The sequence below is a fragment of the Galeopterus variegatus genome, unplaced genomic scaffold, assembly GCF_000696425.1.
Source record: "Galeopterus variegatus unplaced genomic scaffold, G_variegatus-3.0.2 Scaffold622, whole genome shotgun sequence".
NCBI lineage: Eukaryota > Metazoa > Chordata > Mammalia > Dermoptera > Cynocephalidae > Galeopterus > Galeopterus variegatus.
The window spans coordinates 215,122-235,639 of record NW_007726733.1 but is presented as its reverse complement, the minus strand read 5'-3'; the positions used below and the strand labels follow the sequence as shown (position 1 = coordinate 235,639).

Genomic DNA, 20,518 nt, shown 5'->3' with positions numbered 1-20,518 from the left:
ACTTGTCAACGTTCTGCTGTAACCAGTCTAAGGCACTTGAACTGGAAGTGATGAGTGCAGTGAATCCCCAGAGCCTTCAGGCCTTATAGCACAAGTCTGAGAAACCCATACATACTCTCATTCTCTGTTGCTGCCCTTACTCTGGAATGAAGGGGACAGTTTTACCCTCCATCCCATCTGGGCCTATCCAAGCCTTTCCACTGGTATTCTCGAGGCTCATAGTGGAAGCTCCCTTGCCCAGCTTATCTGACGTGACCCTGGATCTGGGTCCTCTGACAAGCCATGACTGATGAGCTATTCATGTTCTGGAAGGTGGGGCTGCTATTTGTCCTAGGAGCCGGGTGCTAAGCATTTACCTCACAGGTTGTCTTCCCCTCTTCCCTGTTCCCCCCAAAAGACGCTGGAAGGTTTAAGCAACTGCCACAAGAGGGCTCCCCTCTACCTCCTTCCTGGCATCCTGAACTGAGTACTAAGGGACAGAAAGGAATAGGTCATCCTCTTCTCAAAGTTGTTCAGGGTTCAAAAGACCCCCACTGCCATTCAGCTAAAATCCTTTCCATTCTCAATTTCTTATGAGAGGTTGTAGCTCTGGAAGGTATCTGTTTATTAATATACAAATAAAGCACTTGGGAAAGGTGCTCCTAACTTATCAGTAAGTCCTGTCACCAAGCAGGACTTTGGAAAAGCCTCGAAGGAGGAAAGAGTCATCTAATTTTGAGCGGTAAGTAGGTAACGTTTGAAGCTATTGTGTTGATAAAGGAATGTCTGGCTGGAGCAGTTTGAGGCTTACACATGGGCTGAAACCCTGGTCTTTGAGGCTGATGGCTTAATAATAACAGGAGAGGGGCTGAAAAGGAAAGTTGGTAGGGGAGGCAGCAGGGAGGTAACTGAATACAAATGATATACTTCACACTGGTACTTGGGGCTCTCAAACTTATTATGTGCCTAAATCCTGTCCCTTTCCCACAACAACAGGTTAGGGAGACCCCTGTCCTCAAAGCTTAAGAAAGTGGTAAGAGTGGGAAGGTCTGCCTGGCTCACCCAGATCTTACCCACCCCAAGGGTAGCACCATCCCTTTTTTTGCCGGGAGTCAGACAATAGTAGCAGGAGAGGAACCAGAGTGGTGGTGAGAGTGGAATGGGAGGACAGAGGATCTGTGAAAAAGGTCTATTCCCTAAGACATCTGTAGAATCTCTGGATGAGACTTGGCATCCTGACAATGCAGAGCCACACACCTGAGTTGACACAGAGCCATTCAGTTATAAGAAAGATCAAGTTCATTACATTGCCCAGACGTTGACCCTTCATGCTTACTCATGCCAAAGTCCAGAACTAGATGGGTGAGGGGACTCTGATCTATGGATGAGGAGACCCTGTTCAAACTAGAAGCACATGGTGTGCAGGGATGGGGAGATTTGACAGTGAAGGGAGTGTGGGGCACTCCAAGTTCAGGGCCCTCCAGCCACTAAAATCCCTAAAGTCTACCAACAGGTGATAAATATGGCTAAATTCAGTGTTAAACCCTTCAGAACTAGAGGAGCAAAGTCACAAAACCCTCATACTCTGGTGCCCAATTCATTCGGGCTCCCCTCTGGGGTGTGATGGGGAGAAATAAGTACTGCGGAGATGGGCCTAGGTTCCTCCATAACCTAACTCTCCACCAAACAAGGGTGCCCTTTATCTCTCTGCTGAGAGAAGAAGCAGTCTGGACAGAAGAACCAGAAACAGAACTACCCTCACCATTAAACCACTGTCCCATCAAGGATGAAAGTTTGCTCCAAAGCTGCATAAAACATGTTTAATTTCCAACCAGGGTCACAGTCATCGCATTATCCCACATTTTGAGCAAGGATAGAGAAGGTGAGTTATTAAACATATACAGTCTACATTCCAGAGGAGGAAAAAAGAAGAGAGAAACCAGGTCAGAACTGCAGTTACCAATATAACACCACAAACAAACTTCAGGGGTGGCAGGGAGGGGGACCCCCAGGAAGAAAGCTGGAACATGGGAAAGCATAAAATCAAACCCACCAAAGGAGAGCGGGGGAGGAAGTGGGCAGAAATGGAATGAAACACCCAATCCCAAAAGAGCTGTTAGGTGAATGGGAATGTAGAAAGGACCACCCCTGCCAAGGGCCTAGCAGCCAAGGATACCACCAAGATAACCTACTGCCCCCTGCTGGAAAGATCTGGAGCAGCACCTAGGCAACCTCCAAGGCTGCTTCCTAACACCCTCAGACCCAAATTGGTCCCTGGAGCCCCCCCAAAAAGGTGGGGGTGAGGCCTCAAATGAGGAAAACATATTTGGGAATGGCATCTAACTAGGGAGGGTCAGAGAGGGAGTGAGGCAGGAGAGGCCTCACCAACCACAAAAAGAGAGTGGGAATCACAAGTAGGAAAAAAACAAGGAAAAGAAAAACAGGCAACATCAGAGCACATATAGTCTTCTGAAAAAAAAAAAAGAAAAAAGGAAAAAAAATAGGCAACAGCAGTGAATGAGTTGAGAAGGCAAGAAAAGAGTTCAGGCAGGCAACAAGGGCAGGACAAAAAAAATCTGAGAAAACAGAGCAAAGAAAAAGTGTGCAGAGAGGTATCTGTGGGGTCAGGGGAGTGAACACATTTAAAAATGAACTAGAACCTCCAGCACCCCCCCCCCACACCGCACACACACACATACATACAAAGGCCTAGAGAGCAAGATAGCTGCACACGCCCACTGCATCTTGGTTAAGTAACATATCACTAAGTAACTGGCACTGAGGGAGAGACCCCTGGAACCTCTCTTTCACAGTTCAATCTGGGGTGGGGTAGAGGTTATTTATCTGCCTGCTGTAGACAAAGGTGGCAGGAAGCCTGGCCCCATGGAGTGGGGCTTGGGACAGCCCTTCTAAGAAGGGGTCGCTCAGCCATGCTGTGGGAAGCCCTGGGCCCTGACCTTAGGAGAAAGGATATGGGCAGCTGTCTTGGAGCTCAGGGTGCAGCCAGTATACACAGGAGCCCACAGAAAAGCCACGGCTTCACAGAAACCGCAGAAATCAGGACCCAGGCCAGGACCTCAGGGACAAGTGCTGCCTGTAGACAGAGAGATCCAGTAGCAGCAGCTTCTGAACAACTACCTAATAATGGAGGAGGACCTTGAAGTCCACTGTATCCCACCAGTACCAACAAGTACTTCAGGGCTCTATTTCCTACACTCCAACCCCCAGATCTATTTATGGGAAGAGGTAAGGATACGGGGAAAATTGTTTGAACAGAGGGGGAAGGAACAGCAAAGATGGTCTGAGGGCCTGGAAACAACAGAAAATCTTCATCCATTAGCACATCCTGGACTAGAAAAAGAGAGTTGGAGAATAGGGGGATTGATATTGAGGTCTGTGATGTCACCCTGCTCCACATTAGATCACCCAGTCAGCCCTGGTCAAGCCCACAGGACCACTAAGGTGAGAAAACTTCTGACAAAGGACAGATGAACCATCTAGCCCCCAAGACCAGAAGATAAAGGGCGGAGTGTGCGAAGGCAGGAATGGGACTGATCCATGCCTCACCTTCTAAAAACAAAAGAAAATGAAGATGGAAAACCTGAGGCCTTCCCTTTTCCCCTGTGCCCTGGGTCCCAAACACACACCATGGCCTTGCTATCCCCACCTCCCCCTCAAGCTCCTGGGGAACAGATCTAAGGATGGTGGGGGAGGATCAGTTGAACATTCTGGGCTGGTAAGAATGAGTGGGTTCCTCTCTCCTTCCCACTAACAAGGCAGAGCACAATGGCATCTCCTTGGGAACAGTCATCTATCTTGCTATCCCCACCTCCCACTCAAGCTCCTGGGGAACAGATCTAAGGATGGTGGGGGAGGATCAGTTGAACATTCTGGGCTGGTAAGAATGAGTGGGCTCCTCTCTCCTTCCCACTAACAAGGCAGAGCACAATGGCATCTCCTTGGGAACAGTCATCTAGTGAGAAATGCCACCTCCCTGCCCTAAGAAGGGTGGAGAGAGGGATACAAGGAAGATGGTGCTGGAGAATCCATCATCTGTCCTATCACCCAGGAAAACCTACCTGCAGAGAGGAGAGGAACCATTTCAAGACTAGAGCAGTCCAGCCTGATTAAAACCCTCCCACTTTCTTCCCTTTACACCTCACCAACATGGATGGGGCAGATGATAGGCTCCAGTGGGCAGTGTCCTGGCTGCAAGCCCTGAGCTGTACTCCACACTCTCCTTCCCCTGGCCCCCACATATATATCTCTCTATACATGTATATACAGGTGCACACATGCACGCACACACAGAGGCCCGTGCAATTTCCATGTAGAACAGGGAGAGGGTGGTGAAGTAAAGGGAGACAGGGGGTAGGAGAGGGGCTTGTGGGGACAGGGAAGGGACTCAGATGCCAAGAGCACAGCAACCAGTGCCAAATGAAGCAAATGGAGAGAACGCCCCACCCCACCTCCCAAAACCCAGAGGGTGAGAGAGAGGGGGGCCACCCCATGAAACCATAACAACCTTGTTTTTGTTTTAAATCCAGTAAATTGGAATGATTCATCATCAGGACAGCAATTGGGGACTGTTCATGTCAGTGGACAGGGGAGAAGAAGGGAGGCAGGGGAGGTAAGGCTCTTGCTGGGTATGCGGACATGATACCCAGGGCCCTGGCCACACTTGCAAATGGGAAGGAAGGGGTAGGCTGGGGTAAAAAGACAGTAGGTAGGTCAGGAGAGGGTGGGACAGTTGGATAGGGCTGCCTGGCTCTCATTTCTTGTTTTTGAGCTGATTGGCCAGCCAGTCCAGGCCTTCATACAGCCCATCCCCGCTGGTGGCACAGGTGGCCTGAATGTACCAGTTGCGATGACGCAGAGAATGCAGGCCCAGCTTGTCCGTGATCTCAGCAGCATTCATAGCATTAGGCAGATCCTGGAGCATGAGGGAGACACATGAAAAGGAGTCTCAGGATCTTTCAAAGGCTTCTAGAACACCCACCTACCAAAGAAATGTGTACCAGTACCTTCTCCTTCATTTAGGAAACCCAGAACAAGATCTTAAGGAGCTACTGTGGATTTAGTCATCCTAGAACCCCAGGTCCAAGGCACTGTAGGGCATTCCATCGTGAAGCTGGAAACCAAATACGGGGTTGGCAGGGAAATGGAGAGGTGATTAAGGCTGGCCACAGGATCAGTTCTGTCTGACAGTAGGAGTGAGGGCAGTTCCACTAAACTAGACAATAGGGAAGATGAAAGAAAGATCTGAGGTGATGCATCTACCATACCAAGCCTGAAAACTAAAGTGCTGCTAAATAAACAATACTATTTTGGGGGTGGGGTGGCTGCTTATATTTTCCACACTTCTAAAATTGAGAGCACAGTCACAGGGCTGTCCATACAATGAGCCCCAAGGTTTCCAAGCCAGGTTGCCCTCTTCCAAATTCAAGAGTGGGGAGAAGTCTCACCTGTTTGTTTGCAAAGACAAGGAGCACAGCATCCCGGAGCTCATCCTCTGCCAGCATCCTCATCAGCTCTTCCCGGGCCTCATTTACTCGTTCCCGATCATTGCTGTCCACCACAAATATCAACCCTAGGGAGGCAGAGCATGGGCAGCACAGAGATGACAAATGACCCCCTCTCCCACCACCAAAAGACAACACCCTTTTCACACTCTCCCAATACTTGCTCCCATTCCTCCTTTTCTCCCACCCCCTGCAGCAGGGCAAGGGTTGGCTGCCCAAAACCAAGCAAGACGGCCACACTCTGCTCATACCCAACCAATCCATGCCAATCCTGGGCAGATCATTTGCCATACCTTGGGTGTTCTGGAAGTAGTGTCTCCAGAGGGGCCGAATCTTGTCCTGGCCACCCACATCCCACACTGTGAAGCTGATGTTCTTATACTCGACTGTCTCCACATTGAACCCTTTGAAAAAAACAGGCAATGGCCACTTGGCCTCAAACAGCAGGTCTGCTAACAATGCCACAATGAGTTTGGTTCTGTTTACCCCCAGCCATGGCCATGACACCAACAACAGAAAGAAAGCTAAGGCTTCCTCAGACCTGGTAATCTTTGACCTAGTAGTCTCCAGGCCAAAGGAAAACCTAAGAGTAGAAGTCAAAGAGGAGGAGGAGGGCCGGTCAGGAGGTTCACAGTTGTCTGGGTAACGTGAGCCAACCCTCCCCACTCATTCCTTCAGTCTTTGGTTCTCCCTCCTTCAAAGAAATGACTCAGCCCCACTCCTGTACTTTGGCCACCAGAGGCTGCCTCTGCTAAGATGTGGGGCCTGAGAGGCGGAGTGAAGAAAAAGAAGTGAGCTACAGTTCTGGAGCCCCAAAGGCAGAATCAGCTGATGAAAATGATATGGGGCCCCCGACTACAAGGCAAATGTTCTCCCTCCTGTAGACAGGTCTTAACTAGGACTGGCTACTGAAGATCTAAACCGAAGCAATTCTAGGCCTCTGGCAGGAACATCAAAGCCCTTCACTGGCTTTCCAAACAACACAGAGAACAAACCAACTCTAGTGCCTGAGGGCAACTGTTAAGTGCCAGGTTGTGGAAGTTCCCCATCAGGGCGGGCCAGGGTAGGTGGGCAAATGGCAGCTCAAGCACCTGTTAGTAAGCTAAACCACCATCCTTGTCTGAACCTCACAAATTGTATGGACTTGCCTGGGGAGAAGAGGCCAGGTGGGGGATCTAGGAATGGGTCCCCTGCCTGGCCTCAGCCATTGGCATGAAAGCCCATATCCAGGCAGTGCCCTTACCAATGGTAGGGATGGTGGTGACGATCTCTCCCAGTTTTAGTTTGTACAGGATGGTGGTCTTTCCTGCGGCATCCAGGCCCACCATCAGGATGCGCATCTCCTTCTTCCCAATGAGGCTCTTGAGAAGGTTTCCAAAGATATTGCCCATGATCACAGCAGCTACTTTCTGAGGACAGTGGCGCCCAAGTGGGGGCAGTGGCAATCTGGTTTTGGCCTGGACCCTGGTATGGAGAACTTGAACCTGGGCAAAAGAAATGCAAACTTGTTACCACCATTTGCTTGTCAGGACTTCATGTAAATGGGATTTGCCAAAGTCGTGGCTGGAATTCATTCATGACAAACTGAGAGCCTGAGGAGACTATGAATACCAAGATGCACTCAGACACATTCTGAGCCTTTAGGAGCAGAGATAAAGGAGTGAACACACAGGATCTCTGCTCTGCCAGTAATCTGTCCATGTGACTCTGGGCAAGTTACTTCACCTTTCCATATCTGCACCTGTAAACAGAGTGGGCTGAACTAGATGATTTCTAAAGTCCCTTCATTTCTGACATTCTACACTATACCCCAAGGCATTGCGAGATCATTAATGCCCTTCCCTCCCCCAGCCTTACCCAGAGACTTCTGGAAAGGGTGGGAGAGAAGGGAGTGGAATGAGGAGTGGCTCTCTGTGACTCCTGACAAGGTTCAGGCTTGCCAGGTTCCCAAGGTTTATGCTCTCTGCTCTAATCAAGAGACTCTGCTTCTTCCCTTCCTATATTTCTGTAATTCCATCTTCTTTCCACACCAAAACAATTGAGGAAGAAATAAGAAAACAGCACTCCTAAGACGCTGATCCTTCACACTCTGTGAAATGCCAGCTGCTAAAGTTGTGCCCTGTTCATATAACAGTGCACTGAGAGTTGGGAGGTGGGGTGAAGAGAGGCTCCTTCACTCCTCAGCCAGGTAAATCCTAGGCTGTCTGTGGCACATCCAAAGTGAGCTGTTCCACATGGTCACCTGCAATGAGGTAGTCATCTCATTCCTGCTTCTTCCCTAACCCCTCCATCTGTTCTCTACATAGCAGCCAGAGTGATTTTAAAACCAAAATCAAGTCATATTGCTCCTCTGTTCAAAACCCTGTCTTGGCTTCATAGCTGCTTTCCAGTAAAATCCAAAGCCCATACCACAGTTTACAAAGTCCTGCATGACCTACACTAATCTACTTCTGTCATCAGCTCTACCACTCTCCCTTTTGCTTACTCCACTCAAATTCCCCAACACTTTCCTACCTCAAAGCTTTTGTACTTGTTATGTTCTCTGCCTGGAATGCTCTTCCCAGATAACCTTCATGGATTACTTCCTAACTTCCTTCAGGTGGCTGTTCCAATGTCGCCTATCAAAGATGCCTTCCATAACCACCTGTATTGTACAGACACACAACCACTCCCTTCCCCTTATCCTTTACCTTTCTTCGTAATATTTATCACCACCTGACACATTATATTATGTTTCTTGTTGCACTGTTTTACTCCTCCTACTATAATGTCAACTCCTCATGTGTTTTGCTCACTGCTGTTTCTCCAGTACCTAGAACAGTGCCTAGCATATAGCAGTTGAATAACTGAACTAACTTTCAGTGTCTCTACTGACCTCACTTGCAGCTCACTCAGATTGGATGCATATGCCTGGTATACAGTAGGCACTTAATACCTGCTGAAAGGATGAAGGAGAACAGTCAAGATCCACTGTGAAAGTACAAAATGCCTATCTGCCCTCCCCAGCTATTGCCCCCAACAGACAGAATCACAGATTCATTCATTCATTCCCTCTGTTCTTCCCTCCCTTCTTTATGGCACAGAACAGTCACAGAAAGGCATCTCTGAGTGTGTGTGCCTGGCTGGTATGGGGATTCGAACCCTTGACCTTGGTGTTATAACACCATGCTCTAACCAACTAACTGGCCAGCCCATAGAAATACACCTTTGAAACAGTAATGAAATGGGGCTTCAGAATCACCCATGCCAGCCAATCCTCTGTGCATGCAGGAAGCATGTGTCAGCGGGCAGCTTATTCAGCAATCACCATATGCCAGCTGCTGGCATTCTCTACAGAGTCTGGAAACCAGAGACACACACACACACACCAAACCCAGCAGGCAAAGGAACAGGTCAAGACAGAGTGCATCCAAACCCAAGAATGTGAAAGGTGGATGGGGAGGAATCCTATTTACAAGCTAAAGCATGGGAGTTTGGTGGGAGTTTAATTATTTTTTCAAAAACTTCTTCAGGCATGTTTGTTTTTTGGTTTTTTTCCCCTACTCTTCTCAGTTTGTGGCAAATTCCAGACTAGTGCAAAGGAGCCAGATCAACAGCCCCTGGAGACCAAAGTATTAGTTTGTCCAAAAAACAGAAACAATGAGTGCTTATGGAGTGTTTCATCTTCAAAGGCCTCCCCAGACATCCACTAATGAGCAAGGCGTGGTGCTCCAGTAGGTTCCCCAGATGAGCCCTGCCCTTGACCCAGAGGGCTCACACCCCAGGGAGAGGGCCTGGCTCAACCTTAGGGTTCAGCCTCCGCCAAGTCGCCCACTAACCATCCTCTCTGCCCTTCCTGCCTCAACTGACCCAGGCAGACAGCCCCCCAAAGATCCCTAAGGCAGGACGGGACATCTGCCCAGCTAATAAGATCAAATCTCATCAACCTTGGAAATTTGTGGTAGTCAGACTCCTGATTCTGCTACCATGCCCTCCAGAAATTTAAACCTTCCCCAAGTCTTCCCAGTCTTTATCCTACCGCCTGCTCAGGTGGCTTTTCCTTTAGCTCTAGATGATACTTCACTTTGAAGGTTTGGTGGCAGGCTTTGGCCCAGATTCTGAATTGAATTTATACCACACATTTATCTTGCTGTCCTCCTTCATGACTGAAACAATTGCTGATTAAATGATTACCAACCTTGAGTACAGCAGTAGCAGAAAAAGATATAAGCAGCCAATACCCTTGCCCAGGAATATGCACACACTGTACTTCGGTTTGCTGCTTTGCTAAGCTGCCATGCTCAAGTCTTGGTTCAAAAGCTGATCCCAGACTTACACCTATTTCTATCTCCTGGCATGCCACAGCAAGGCCCCTGTATGATCCAAACCACTCAAGTGGCACTTCCTACCTTATGGAGTTTTTTGTTTTGTTTTGTTAGAGGCCTGTATGAAGATCTAAATGGAGTTTTTTTCCTTTCTTTCCTAAGTCTGAACATTTACTGTCTCCCCAATTAAACTAAGTATTCCCTATAAACAAGGACTACCTTTTATTTCATTTGGATCTGTCCTCATCCTTAGTGCCAGGCCCATTGTAGAAGTTCAATCAAGCACAGTGGCTGATTTAAGACACATCTAAGGATGTCTTTATATCATTTCTTCTGTCCAGTAGTACTTGGTGTCTTTATGTAATGCACAGATGGTTGCTCAGATAGCCTGTTGATTCAGCCATTTTCCACACATATCTGACCCCAGGACTGGTTTGGGAATACCATAAAGGACTAGAAGACTAGAATTGGTGAAATTTTCTCTTGCCATTTAATATGCAATGGGTTTGATGGATAACTGATGAGATATCCAGTACCTATAATGTATCTCCCTGGAGCAGCCCAGGGCCTTGAAATTAATGGACATTATGATTCCTCTTCAAGTATAATCAAGCTAGACTTAGATGAGTATTCCAAAGAGGATGCTGATTTTCTTGTCTTGGCTTTTTCTGTCCCTGCCTATTACCAGACAACATGCTGTCCTACCACTAGGGTGGTGGCAGCTTTCAGCTTTGACATGAACACAAATCCTTGGCTATACAGCCAATTCTCACTTTCACCATAATGCATTCCTAAAAAAGCTCTAGGAAGCAGAATGGCAAAAAAAAAAAAAAAAACCAACCAACCCTGGATTGTTTCCCTATGTACTATATAACCTATAGTTACTCTCTTTCACCACAAATGGCACTCCTGTGTTGATAGGGCAAAATGCCAGGGTTCCATGGGCTGTTGGAAACCAGGAATCAGCAGTTAAAACTGAAGGTGAGTGGCTCAAGATGAAAAATGGAATACAGCAATATCTCTATTAACTAAGAGGATACTTCACCATTTTATTTTAGTCAGAAACTGTTATCAAAAGTAAAAATACAGGGCCGGCCCCGTGGCGCACTCGGGAGAGTGTGGCGCTGGGAGCGCAGCGACGCTACCGTGGGTTTGGATCCTATGTGGGAATGGCCGGTACACTCACTGGCTGAGCGCGGTGCGGGCGACGCCACACCAAGGGTTGCGATTCCCTTACCGGTCACGAAAAAAAAAAAAAGTAAAAATACAGTTTGGATGCCCATACCAGCCAGCTGCCAAAAAAAAAATTTTTTTTTTTAAACTGAAAATATAATAGGAGCTCCACAAATATGCTCCAGTACAATCTGTGTGGGACACTGTAGGAGTTCAATGAAGGACACTGGATGATTTAAGCCTCATCTGATGACATCCTCACCTGAGGACCACTCACTGTTGCTGCCCCAACTCCCCCAGGAGAGATGAGCTGTTGCTGTAACTGGCTGCTCAGCTGTTTTGGCTTGTGTGTGTTGCAGGAACATATGACCCTCATCTTCAGGTGATTCTGAGAGTCATGGACCAGTCTGCCACATACACTCCCCTCACCTGATTCCAGTGACTGACCCAGGCATATGTCCTGAGACAGCTCTGACGGGACTCCCGATCTGGCACCACCTCCTCCTCTTTAGGGTCCAGGGGAAGGAAGGCCAGAATCTCCTAAACTCTCTGCTACCAGGCAGCTTGCAGTAAAAGCAGTTTTGTTCCCAGATAATTTTCAAATTGAGATACCACTAATAGAGATGCTATTTTTAGCACAGCTAACTAACAGACCAATAAAATTTAAGGAAACAAAACCAGAATACGCCTGTATTTAGTTTCCTTGGTGCAGCTGGCTTGTGACCTCTGTAAATCCCAAGTTTTCATCTCAAGAGAACTGAAATCAGAACTAGATTAACAGATAGAAGGGCTGGCTGGTTAGCTCAGTTGGTTAGAGCATGGTGCTGATAACACCAAGGTCCAGGGTTCAATCCCCGTATCGGCCAGCTGCAAAAATTAGTAGATAGATACTACACTAGTATCTCAATGATTTCTATTGGACTCAAAGATTTCTCAAAACCAAAAAAAATAGTTCTGATGTCAGCTTCCATCCACTCATCAAACATTTATTGAGTATAACGAACTAGAGATATAGACAGGGTGAGTTTCTGCCTTCATCCTTCATGAAACTCAATCTAATGGGAGAAAGACTAGTAAACAAAGGATTACAAAACAATGTGAGGATAAGAGTGGAGAAAGCACATAGTACTATAAGGACAGAAAGCTAGAGCAGTTAATCAACATTGAGGGGTAAATGGTGATTCCCAGACATGACTCTCAGGTCACACCTGAGCAGATTCCTGAAGAAAGAATAGCAAATAATGGTGGAGATGAAATAGAGTGTGCAAAGGCAGAGACTTGAGTTACAGATTTTTTATTAGATTGAGCTAGGTGCAATTGGGAGGTACTTTATTTGGATGCCACATGGTGAATAAAAAGTGATGAGGGATGGGACTGGAGAGATACGCAGTGGCTATATCACAAAGGGCCTTAAAGGCCATGCTGAGTAACGAGATCACATATGTGCTTTAGAAAGACCATTCTGATAGCAATTTCAGGAATAAATTAGAAGGGGGAAAGACTGGAGGCAGAGAACACCTGGGAGGCATAGTAATACAGATGAGAAATCACAAGTTCTTAATTAGAGGTGGCAATAGAGAGGAGAGTACAGATTTGAAATTTTAAAATGGTAGAATCCACAGGATTTAATGACTGATTAAATGTAGGAAGGAAGAGTAGAAGGGTCAAAGATGATTCCCAGGTTTCTGGCCTGGGTGACTGAGTGGCATTTCTTTAGACAGGAAATACAAGAGGAACAGGCCTGGGGGTGAAGATGTCTGTTTCTAAATTAAACATTGATTTTGAGGTGTTAAGGTATGAAGTGCAGGAGAAAAGCCTGGGCTGGGTATTTGGGAGTCATCTGTGCAGACAGTAACTGAAGCCACAAGAGAAAACCAAGATGACCCAGGATGGCAGCAATTACTGCCTGCCTACTCCCAACAGCTATTCTCCCCCTTCTTTCTTCTAACAGAACCTCTATTTTGTTCAGATGTTGGGAGGGGGTACAGGGTATGAGACGTGCTACAGCGAAGATGGACCTTTCTCACCCCTAGGGAATGAAAGTTGATCAGCCTAAGAGATGTGGGCATTCTACTTCCCTTGCCAGTGACTGGTCATGTGCTGATCCTAGCCAATGAGATGCAGGGAAAGCCTGTGGGGAATGTCTAAGAAGGTTTTCCTCGATCTTAAAAAAGGGCACATGGCAATGTTCTTTTGTCAAGCTTTTGGATGTTGATGTTGGAGAAGGAGATGCTGGAGTAATTGTGAGACCAGGAATGAACAGATAGAACTTTAGTATGTCAGAGCAGAAAAATAAAACTTGGGTCCTTAATGACAATATCAAGTGGTAGACTAAAAACAAAAAAACAAAGAACAGGAAGGTCTCTATCCTTAGACTTCTTAAAATATATATGAAATTTACCATTTTAACCATTTTTACATACACAGTTCAGTGGCATTAAGTACATTAACAATGTTGTGCAACCATAACCACCATCCATCTCCAGTACTTTTTCATCTTCCCAAACTGAAACTCTGTACCTGTTAAACTTCCTATTACTCCCTCCCTCCAGCCCCTGGCAAGCATCATTCTGCTTTCTATCTCTATGAATTTGACTGCTCTAGATACCTCACGTAAGTGGAATCATACGATATTTGTCCATTTGTGTCTGGCTTATTTCAACTAGACTTCTTGCTATATGATTTAATAAATCCTCTTACTATTTGAGCTACATGTGTGTTTTCTATTTTTTGCAACTGATACATCCTGACTGACATATCTAGAGAGAGCATGTACAATGGGATAGGAGAAAAGACCAAAGGCAGAAACCTAGGGGACATCAAGAGAAAGTTGTAGTAGACAAAAAAGCAGATCAGGAAAGAGAGTAAGAAGCAACCAGAGGGAAGGAAGGGCAGGAAGGGAGAGAAGGAAGGGAAGGGAGAAAAAAAAAAAAGCAACCAGAGGGGTAGAAGGAAAATCAAGACAGGAGACACCAATGAAAAAAGAACATAAAGAAAAGAGGGAGGGTCAAAGGCTATCAAAAGGTCTAATTAAATAAAGACTGAAAGGTACCTATTGAACTTCTCTACTAGGCAATCAATGATGACCTTGGTAAAAACTAGAACATATCTAACTAAAATTAGGCCCCACTTAATTCAGTCAGTGGTGTTTAGGCTCAGGCCAGAATTATTACATCAGTTTTCCTTCTAATTGGAAACAGACAAAAAAAAGAGTCCCAGGGAAGACTCCAGTATACAAAAGCCTAAAGGAGGCCACAGCTATCAAGTGAAGAAAGATCCTGAACTGCCCTGTCTGGTGGAGATCCAAATACTTAGGAAGGCTCCAGCTTTTCCTGTGGATAACCCTCAGCAAGTGAGTCAGAAAAGAGCATAAACTCAGTTGGTTAGAGGATGGTGCTCTTAACACCAAGTATCAGGGTTCGATCCCTGTACTTGCCAGATACGAAAAAAAAAGAAGAGCATAAAGTTTGTTTCAGAAAACATGGCCTATCCCATCCTCATCACCAAAAAAACTACAAAAAAAGAATACATGGCCCAGCCAGATAAAAAGTAACCAGACAAAAACTAGACTCATCCGTTTCTTCAGAACATTCTGTGGCACTGCCCTCTGACCAAAGCTTTCAGCTCGCCCTGTTCTTAGAATCTGACTAGATTACAATGGCTCCACTTTCTGATATTCTATGGCTGCTCCAATGCCCAGATCTATAGGATTGAATATCTAGAACACTATACTTAATTACAAAATCACAGAAAGTCCATCAGAGTCAGCCTAAAGTCCTAATAAATCTTTACCCCGAATCTGGTCCCCCTGCACAGGTCAAGATGGAGCTGACAGTGAACAGATCAAACAAGAAGCCATGATTCGGATAAGGCGAACCATTAAATAGCAGCCGAAGGACACAGAAGAACAGAGAACTGCTTACTTCGGGAATAAGAGCTATCTGTGATCCCTCAGGCACCTCATTCACATTTCTACTCTAGGACTTACCACAGTGTGATTTATTCACGTTTGTCTGTTTTGCTTTCCAGAGCTGGAATTTCTCAATGTGCCTCTAAAGCACTGCAGGTCAGCTAGAGATACTGAGCCCATTAGCCACTGGATAGATGGGCAGGACTTTGGGTGGCTAGAGCCCTTGGGCCATTCATCTCAGGTATCAAGCAGCTGTGTCTGTCTCACTATTACCATTTTCTGTGTATGCCAGAGCAGGGAAAAGGTTGGGAAGTACTTCATTATACTTTGAGCCCTTTGCCAGCATGACTATGCTGTATCTAGTGACATGCTTGTTGTTGAGAACAGTTCTACTGAGGGTGGTAAAACATTTGTGGGGATGAGGGAGACAGAATTCTACAGCTGGTCCCCAGATCTTTTTCCAGTATCTGACAAATATGGATAAGTGATTTCCATGTTCTCAGAGCCCTAGGTACCTTCCATGGTATTCAGAGGCTTCCTGGGGTGGGAGGAGGGCAAATGAGGGGCTCTAATTATGCTCCCCCACTCTCCACCACTACCAGAGCAGCTCCACATTTACCCATTTCATGTATTAAACTTCAAATAAGATCTTATTTAAGGTAAGGTTTGACTGCTTTTTTTAAAAAAAGACAACACCATTGCAACAGAGCAAATGCTCTCCTGCATTCTAAATTCATGAAGTTTAAACATTGATGCTTGACACCTTTGCGCATACGCTAATAAAGGAAGAGTTATGTCAGACTCTCACCAGCAACAGGAGAACTAAAAGTACACGAGACCTGCTACACCCAACTGTCTCATCTTTCTTCAGGAATACGGTGTAGATTCCTGAAATCTTGAGCCACTTCCTTTCTGGTCTATATGGTGTGGCAGATCCTTAGCAGAAGTCCATGAGAAAGCTCTAACACATTCGGGGAATCCCTAACTCGGTCAGTTCTTTCCCAGACTATGAAGCCTTCAAACATTTCTGGGACTCCTTCCAAATTCTCCCCATGTATTTTCATTATCAGAAAGCTTTATTAGCACTGTACCTGTATTTGTGACAGATGCTGGAGTGGAGAAGGCAGACAAAAATTATACAGATACCACAATCTCTGGACCTTAATAAAGTACAGTGAAAAAGATACTCAGAGGCAGACATTTAAAAAAGATGTGACTAAATGAAAAGAGTGGCCCAGGAAATGGAGGATGCTGAAAATACTGATTAAGACCTAAAATAATAGGACCCAGGAATCTAAATTCCTGACCTATGCCAATCAGGATGCTCTTCGAAGGATGAGTCAACCGTTACCTCAGAGTCACATTGACTTTTCTAACATGAACACTATCTTGAGCCCCCACATCCTCACCCTACATCCAAATTGATGGTTCAGGGCCCCTGCCTTGCTCCAGCTTTACCTCCCACTCAGGCAGCAGGAGCTGCCTCTGTGAGGCTGATGCTGAAAAGAGATTTCACTGCTCATAAGCCTACCACCATCATAGAAAGTCATGACAACAATCATCCCTCTACACAGGCACCTCAGGTGGCAAGTTGTTCTTTTATAAACCTCTCCTTTAAGGCAGCTCTAGTGTTCATATTATTATTACTATTATGATGATGGATTATTAATAGCAACTAACATTTATTTGACACTTACTATGTGCTTTTTACAATACTAAGTGCTTTACATTTATCATCTCACTTAATTCTCATGACAATCCTATTAGGTAGGTACTATTATTACCCTCTTTCAGATGAAAAAAATGAAGCTAAGAGAGGACAAGTAATTTTACCAAAAACATGCAACTAGTAATTAGCAGGGACAGGATTTGAACCCTGTTTTGTCTGATTCCAAGGCCCACTCTTAACTACTATACCATTCTACCTCTAAATTTACCTGTCACAAAAATGGTGAGGACAGCCAAACACAGTGATATGCTGTGAGTCCCAAGCCTCTTCATATCCATTTCTAAAGTTATGTAGGGAAGCAGATTCCACAATTTCCCTCAGTTACGTACTCAGCTTTAACAAACTTGGTTTGGGCCGACCCGGTGGCGCACTGCGCTAGTGCGCCGCTTGGGAAGCGCAGAGGCGCTCCCGCCGAGGGTTCGGATCCCACATACAGACCGGTTCCCGCTCACTGGCTGAGCGAGGCGCGGGGGCAACACCGAGGGTTGCGATCCCGTTGCCGGTCCCGGTCCGGTACGGGGGCGACACTGAGGGTTGCGATCCGTTGCCGGACACAGAAAAAGACAAAAAAATAAAATAAAATAAAATAAAAAAAAAATAAAATAAATAAATAAATAAATAAAAATAAAAATAAAAACTTGGTTTTAAAGTTCTTCCTTCTAACCAAAAACTCCTGGCCTCTGTCCTCTCAGTCCATATCCTCTTATGAATCTAGTAGAAGAGAGTAGGGCAGATGAACACACACTACAACACAGCCCTTTGTGCACTTAAAACTTCACTTCCACTCTTTCCTCCAGCCTGCTGTCTGCTCTCCTTTATATCGGCCTTCAGTATAATAATAGCAACTACCATTCACTGGCACCAATTCTGTGCCAGCCACCACATACATCCGTTGGCCCCTCCTCCATAATCCAGGATCCCAATTCACAGACAACACTTTGAAGGATTTAGGAGAGACCCCTTTGTCCACAATGAAGAAGCAGGAAATCTGGGATTTCAGATAAATAATGACTGTGTTCTAGTAATATTTTTTTCATTTTGGGTCTTAGTTTCTATTATCTATGCCTATTTTGTGCCTCTTGGGAAGATGAAAAGACCAAGACTTCTCAATTACAATGGCTAAGGTCTTTGTACCCTTGCTCAGCTATATCCAGGCACTTTCACTGACAGATAGCCATCTCTTTCCTGTTCCTTAAAATGTAGTTAGAAAACTTGTTGAATTCTATCCATTTACATCCTGTATTCATCATGAGTGCCTACTGTGTGCACAGGCATTGTAGGAGACAAGAGATGAGATCCAATTCTTGCACTCAAAAAGCTTCTAGTCTCTTGGATCAGCTTCTTTCTTAGGATGAGCTTTTACAGACATGTTATTCAAACTCAGGTCCAATGTGCAATGATCAATCCATTATCCCGTGCCAATCACACCAAGTGGAGACACTTGCCCCAACAACAGGCCCAACACAAAATGGCAGCAGACTGTCACCACCTACTTGATTGGGGACAGGGAAGGAAGTATACAGAGACTAGATTCTGTCCTGTTGCACTGACCCAAGCAATCAGACTCCTGCAGCAGATCTACTCCCAATAAAACTTTCATGCCATACAGCAGGGGTGACCCAATCCAACAGCAGCAGAGATAGGTTTTAGGTTACACTTCTTCCTCACCCAGATGACCTCACTATTTCTTCTCACTCCTGACCACATACCACACTCCTCCACCTTCACCACCACACTCCTCCCGGGCTGGCCAGATAAAGACTTGCAATAATACAACCCAGAAAGAAGGAAACTCCCCAAAAGGAGAGCTACCACTTTGCTAATCAAGTGGTCCGTTCTAACGGGGAACTCCACCTCTGCACCTCCCCACCTCCCCCTCCTTCTCTCAAACGATTGGCGTAAGCAATGGCTCCATTTTCTGTTCCGGGAATCCTGGTACTTCCTAAAGAAAGCAAGCGGATTGGAAGACACAAACTCAGGGCCAGTGACAAGTTGCTCCCTCCTCCTGTGAGACCGCCCCCGCTAGGCCTGGGAGAGGAAGGCCCCACCTCTCTTCTGCAAGCAAGAACAGATCCCCCTCCCCCTTCTCCTACCTCCTCTCCACCCTCTCCCCACCTGCTGCCCTCTTCCCAATCTGCAATTCCCAAGACCCGAAAGCGCAACCTCCACCAGAAGAGTGGCCCCGGGGTGCCCCATCATCCTGCCCTGTTGGCTAACCCCCAACCCCCCTACTCACCCCTGCCCCATGATGGGGGGAGGGGTGTAGCCACAGCAAAGCTTCTCTCAGGTCTCCTATTGCTAAGGCGGGGGAGGCAGAGGGAGTAGGACAGCAGCATTCCCTAGCCCCTTCAACAGAAAAAAGGACACAAACAGCCATCACCGCCCCCGCATCACCTCTGTCGGACGGTTTTCTCCCCCTCAACCCCGACCCCTCGAAAGCCCACCTCCTGCAGACAAGGAGAACCTAACCACAGCTCAGGTCGCCCCCTTGTGCGAGGCGGAGGACAAATCCGTGTGCGCCCCCCACCCCCACCCCAGCTCCGCGTCCTTCAAATGCGGGGGCAGGCACGGGGCTGGCCCGACGTCCCTTTTCCGAGCTCTCGGGTGGGAAAGACCACACCGCCCCATGCCAGGCAGTGCCAGGAGAGGCCGGGGGGCTCTATGTCCTCAGCGCCCACCCCGACCGAGCCTCTTCTTTAGGGGACCCGCCTTCCCTCCCCAGCCCCTCACCTGTTCCTGCTCCCAGCTCCGCCGCTGCGGCCGCCGCCCCCGCCCCCGCAGGTTGCGCTCGGCTAGCGCTCCGCGTGGGAAGTGGAGAGAAGGGGACGAGATGCTTGACAAGGGAGATCGCCCCGAAGGAAAACCACCCACTGTTTCCATTTCGGGGGCCTCTGCAGACCCCGTTTTTCTTTTTCCGGAGCGCTTCGCAGAACACGAACAAATGCGGGGGCAGGCACGGGGCTGGCCCGACGTCCCTTTTCCGAGCTCTCGGGTGGGAAAGACCACACCGCCCCATGCCAGGCAGTGCCAGGAGAGGCCGGGGGGCTCTATGTCCTCAGCGCCCACCCCGACCGAGCCTCTTCTTTAGGGGACCCGCCTTCCCTCCCCAGCCCCTCACCTGTTCCTGCTCCCAGCTCCGCCGCTGCGGCCGCCGCCCCCGCCCCCGCAGGTTGCGCTCGGCTAGCGCTCCGCTCCCTCCGGCTCCCAAGCCGACCTCGGCGCGGCTGCTCTCCTGGCCCGCTCCCCGGCTCCCTCCTTCCTTCCCTCCACCTAGCACCGGAAGCCGCGACGGCGACGGGAGCTGTGCGGCGCACCCCCACCCCCAGCCCAGGATACTTCCCACCTCCCCGATCGCGCGAGAGCTGTGCGGCAGCGACGGGCAGTTCTCGCGAGGCCCATCACCATGGCAGCGGCTGCAGCAGAGGCAGCCGGGCGCTGGAGCTGGAGTCAGGGCGGGGGCCGATGTGGGGGCAGGAGGCTGAGGGCGGCGGGAGCGAGAGCTGGGGAATGGGGATCAGGCAGTGGGGCCTGAGATGAGAATCCTAGGCTCCAAGGTTGTACCTGGAGTTTAAGGACTGAGGCCGCTTGCTGGTTGCACCGAGGACTGGGGTTGGGCTGAGGGGCCGGGGAGCTCCTTGGGCAAAGCCAGGAGCGGGATATGGGAGAGCAGTCGCTGCTGTGATCCGCCTTACCCTACCAGACTTCACCTTTATTTTTTAACCTGGGCTAACTGCATTCCCCTGAGAGATCCTTACTGCACCATTGTTGCTGCTCACTGTTCCTAAGACTAGGTTACTCAGGGGTCTGAATCAAGAGATCCTTTTCCACAAGGAAGAGAAAAGGAGAGTGATGACTTAGAAACTAAAGGAAACTAAACTCTGGACCCGTTAGGAAGTTGGAA

General features: G+C 47.6%; 1 protein-coding gene and 1 non-coding gene across 3 annotated transcripts; one reads left to right on the top strand and one right to left on the bottom strand.

Annotated features, from left to right (window-relative positions):
- Positions 1 to 1,784: 1,784 nt before the first annotated feature.
- Positions 1,785 to 19,902, bottom strand: ARF3 (ADP-ribosylation factor 3). Of its 2 annotated transcripts, XR_550343.1 has the most exons (6): positions 19,348 to 19,415; positions 6,745 to 6,985; positions 5,795 to 5,905; positions 5,445 to 5,569; positions 3,953 to 4,912; positions 1,785 to 3,790 (listed from the first exon to the last, which is right to left on the bottom strand). XR_550343.1 is itself a non-coding variant. In XM_008570674.1 (5 exons), the coding sequence occupies exons 2-5, from the start codon at positions 6,890 to 6,892 to the stop codon at positions 4,751 to 4,753; spliced, it is 546 nt and encodes a 181-aa protein (XP_008568896.1). In that variant the 5' UTR covers positions 6,893 to 6,985; positions 19,736 to 19,902; the 3' UTR covers positions 4,355 to 4,750. The 2 variants fall into 2 exon arrangements, 1 of the variants encoding a protein (XP_008568896.1); XM_008570674.1 differs by lacking the exons at positions 1,785 to 3,790; positions 19,348 to 19,415 and adding an exon at positions 19,736 to 19,902 and having other exon boundaries at positions 4,355 to 4,912.
- On the top strand, positions 11,771 to 11,844 carry TRNAI-GAU. The gene has a single exon. It is a non-coding gene; the product is annotated as a tRNA-Ile (tRNA).
- Positions 19,903 to 20,518: the final 616 nt, after the last annotated feature.

Coding starts and splice junctions, on each gene's coding strand:
- ARF3 (XM_008570674.1), bottom strand. CDS start 6,892: ATGGGCAATATCTTTGGAAACCTTCTCAAGAGCCTCATTGGGAAGAAG. Junction 5,906..6,744: donor CACCACCATCCCTACCATTG/GTAAGGGCACTG, acceptor TTTTTTTCAAAG/GGTTCAATGTGGAGACAGTC. Junction 4,913..5,444: donor TTGTCTTTGCAAACAAACAG/GTGAGACTTCTC, acceptor CTCATGCTCCAG/GATCTGCCTAATGCTATGAA.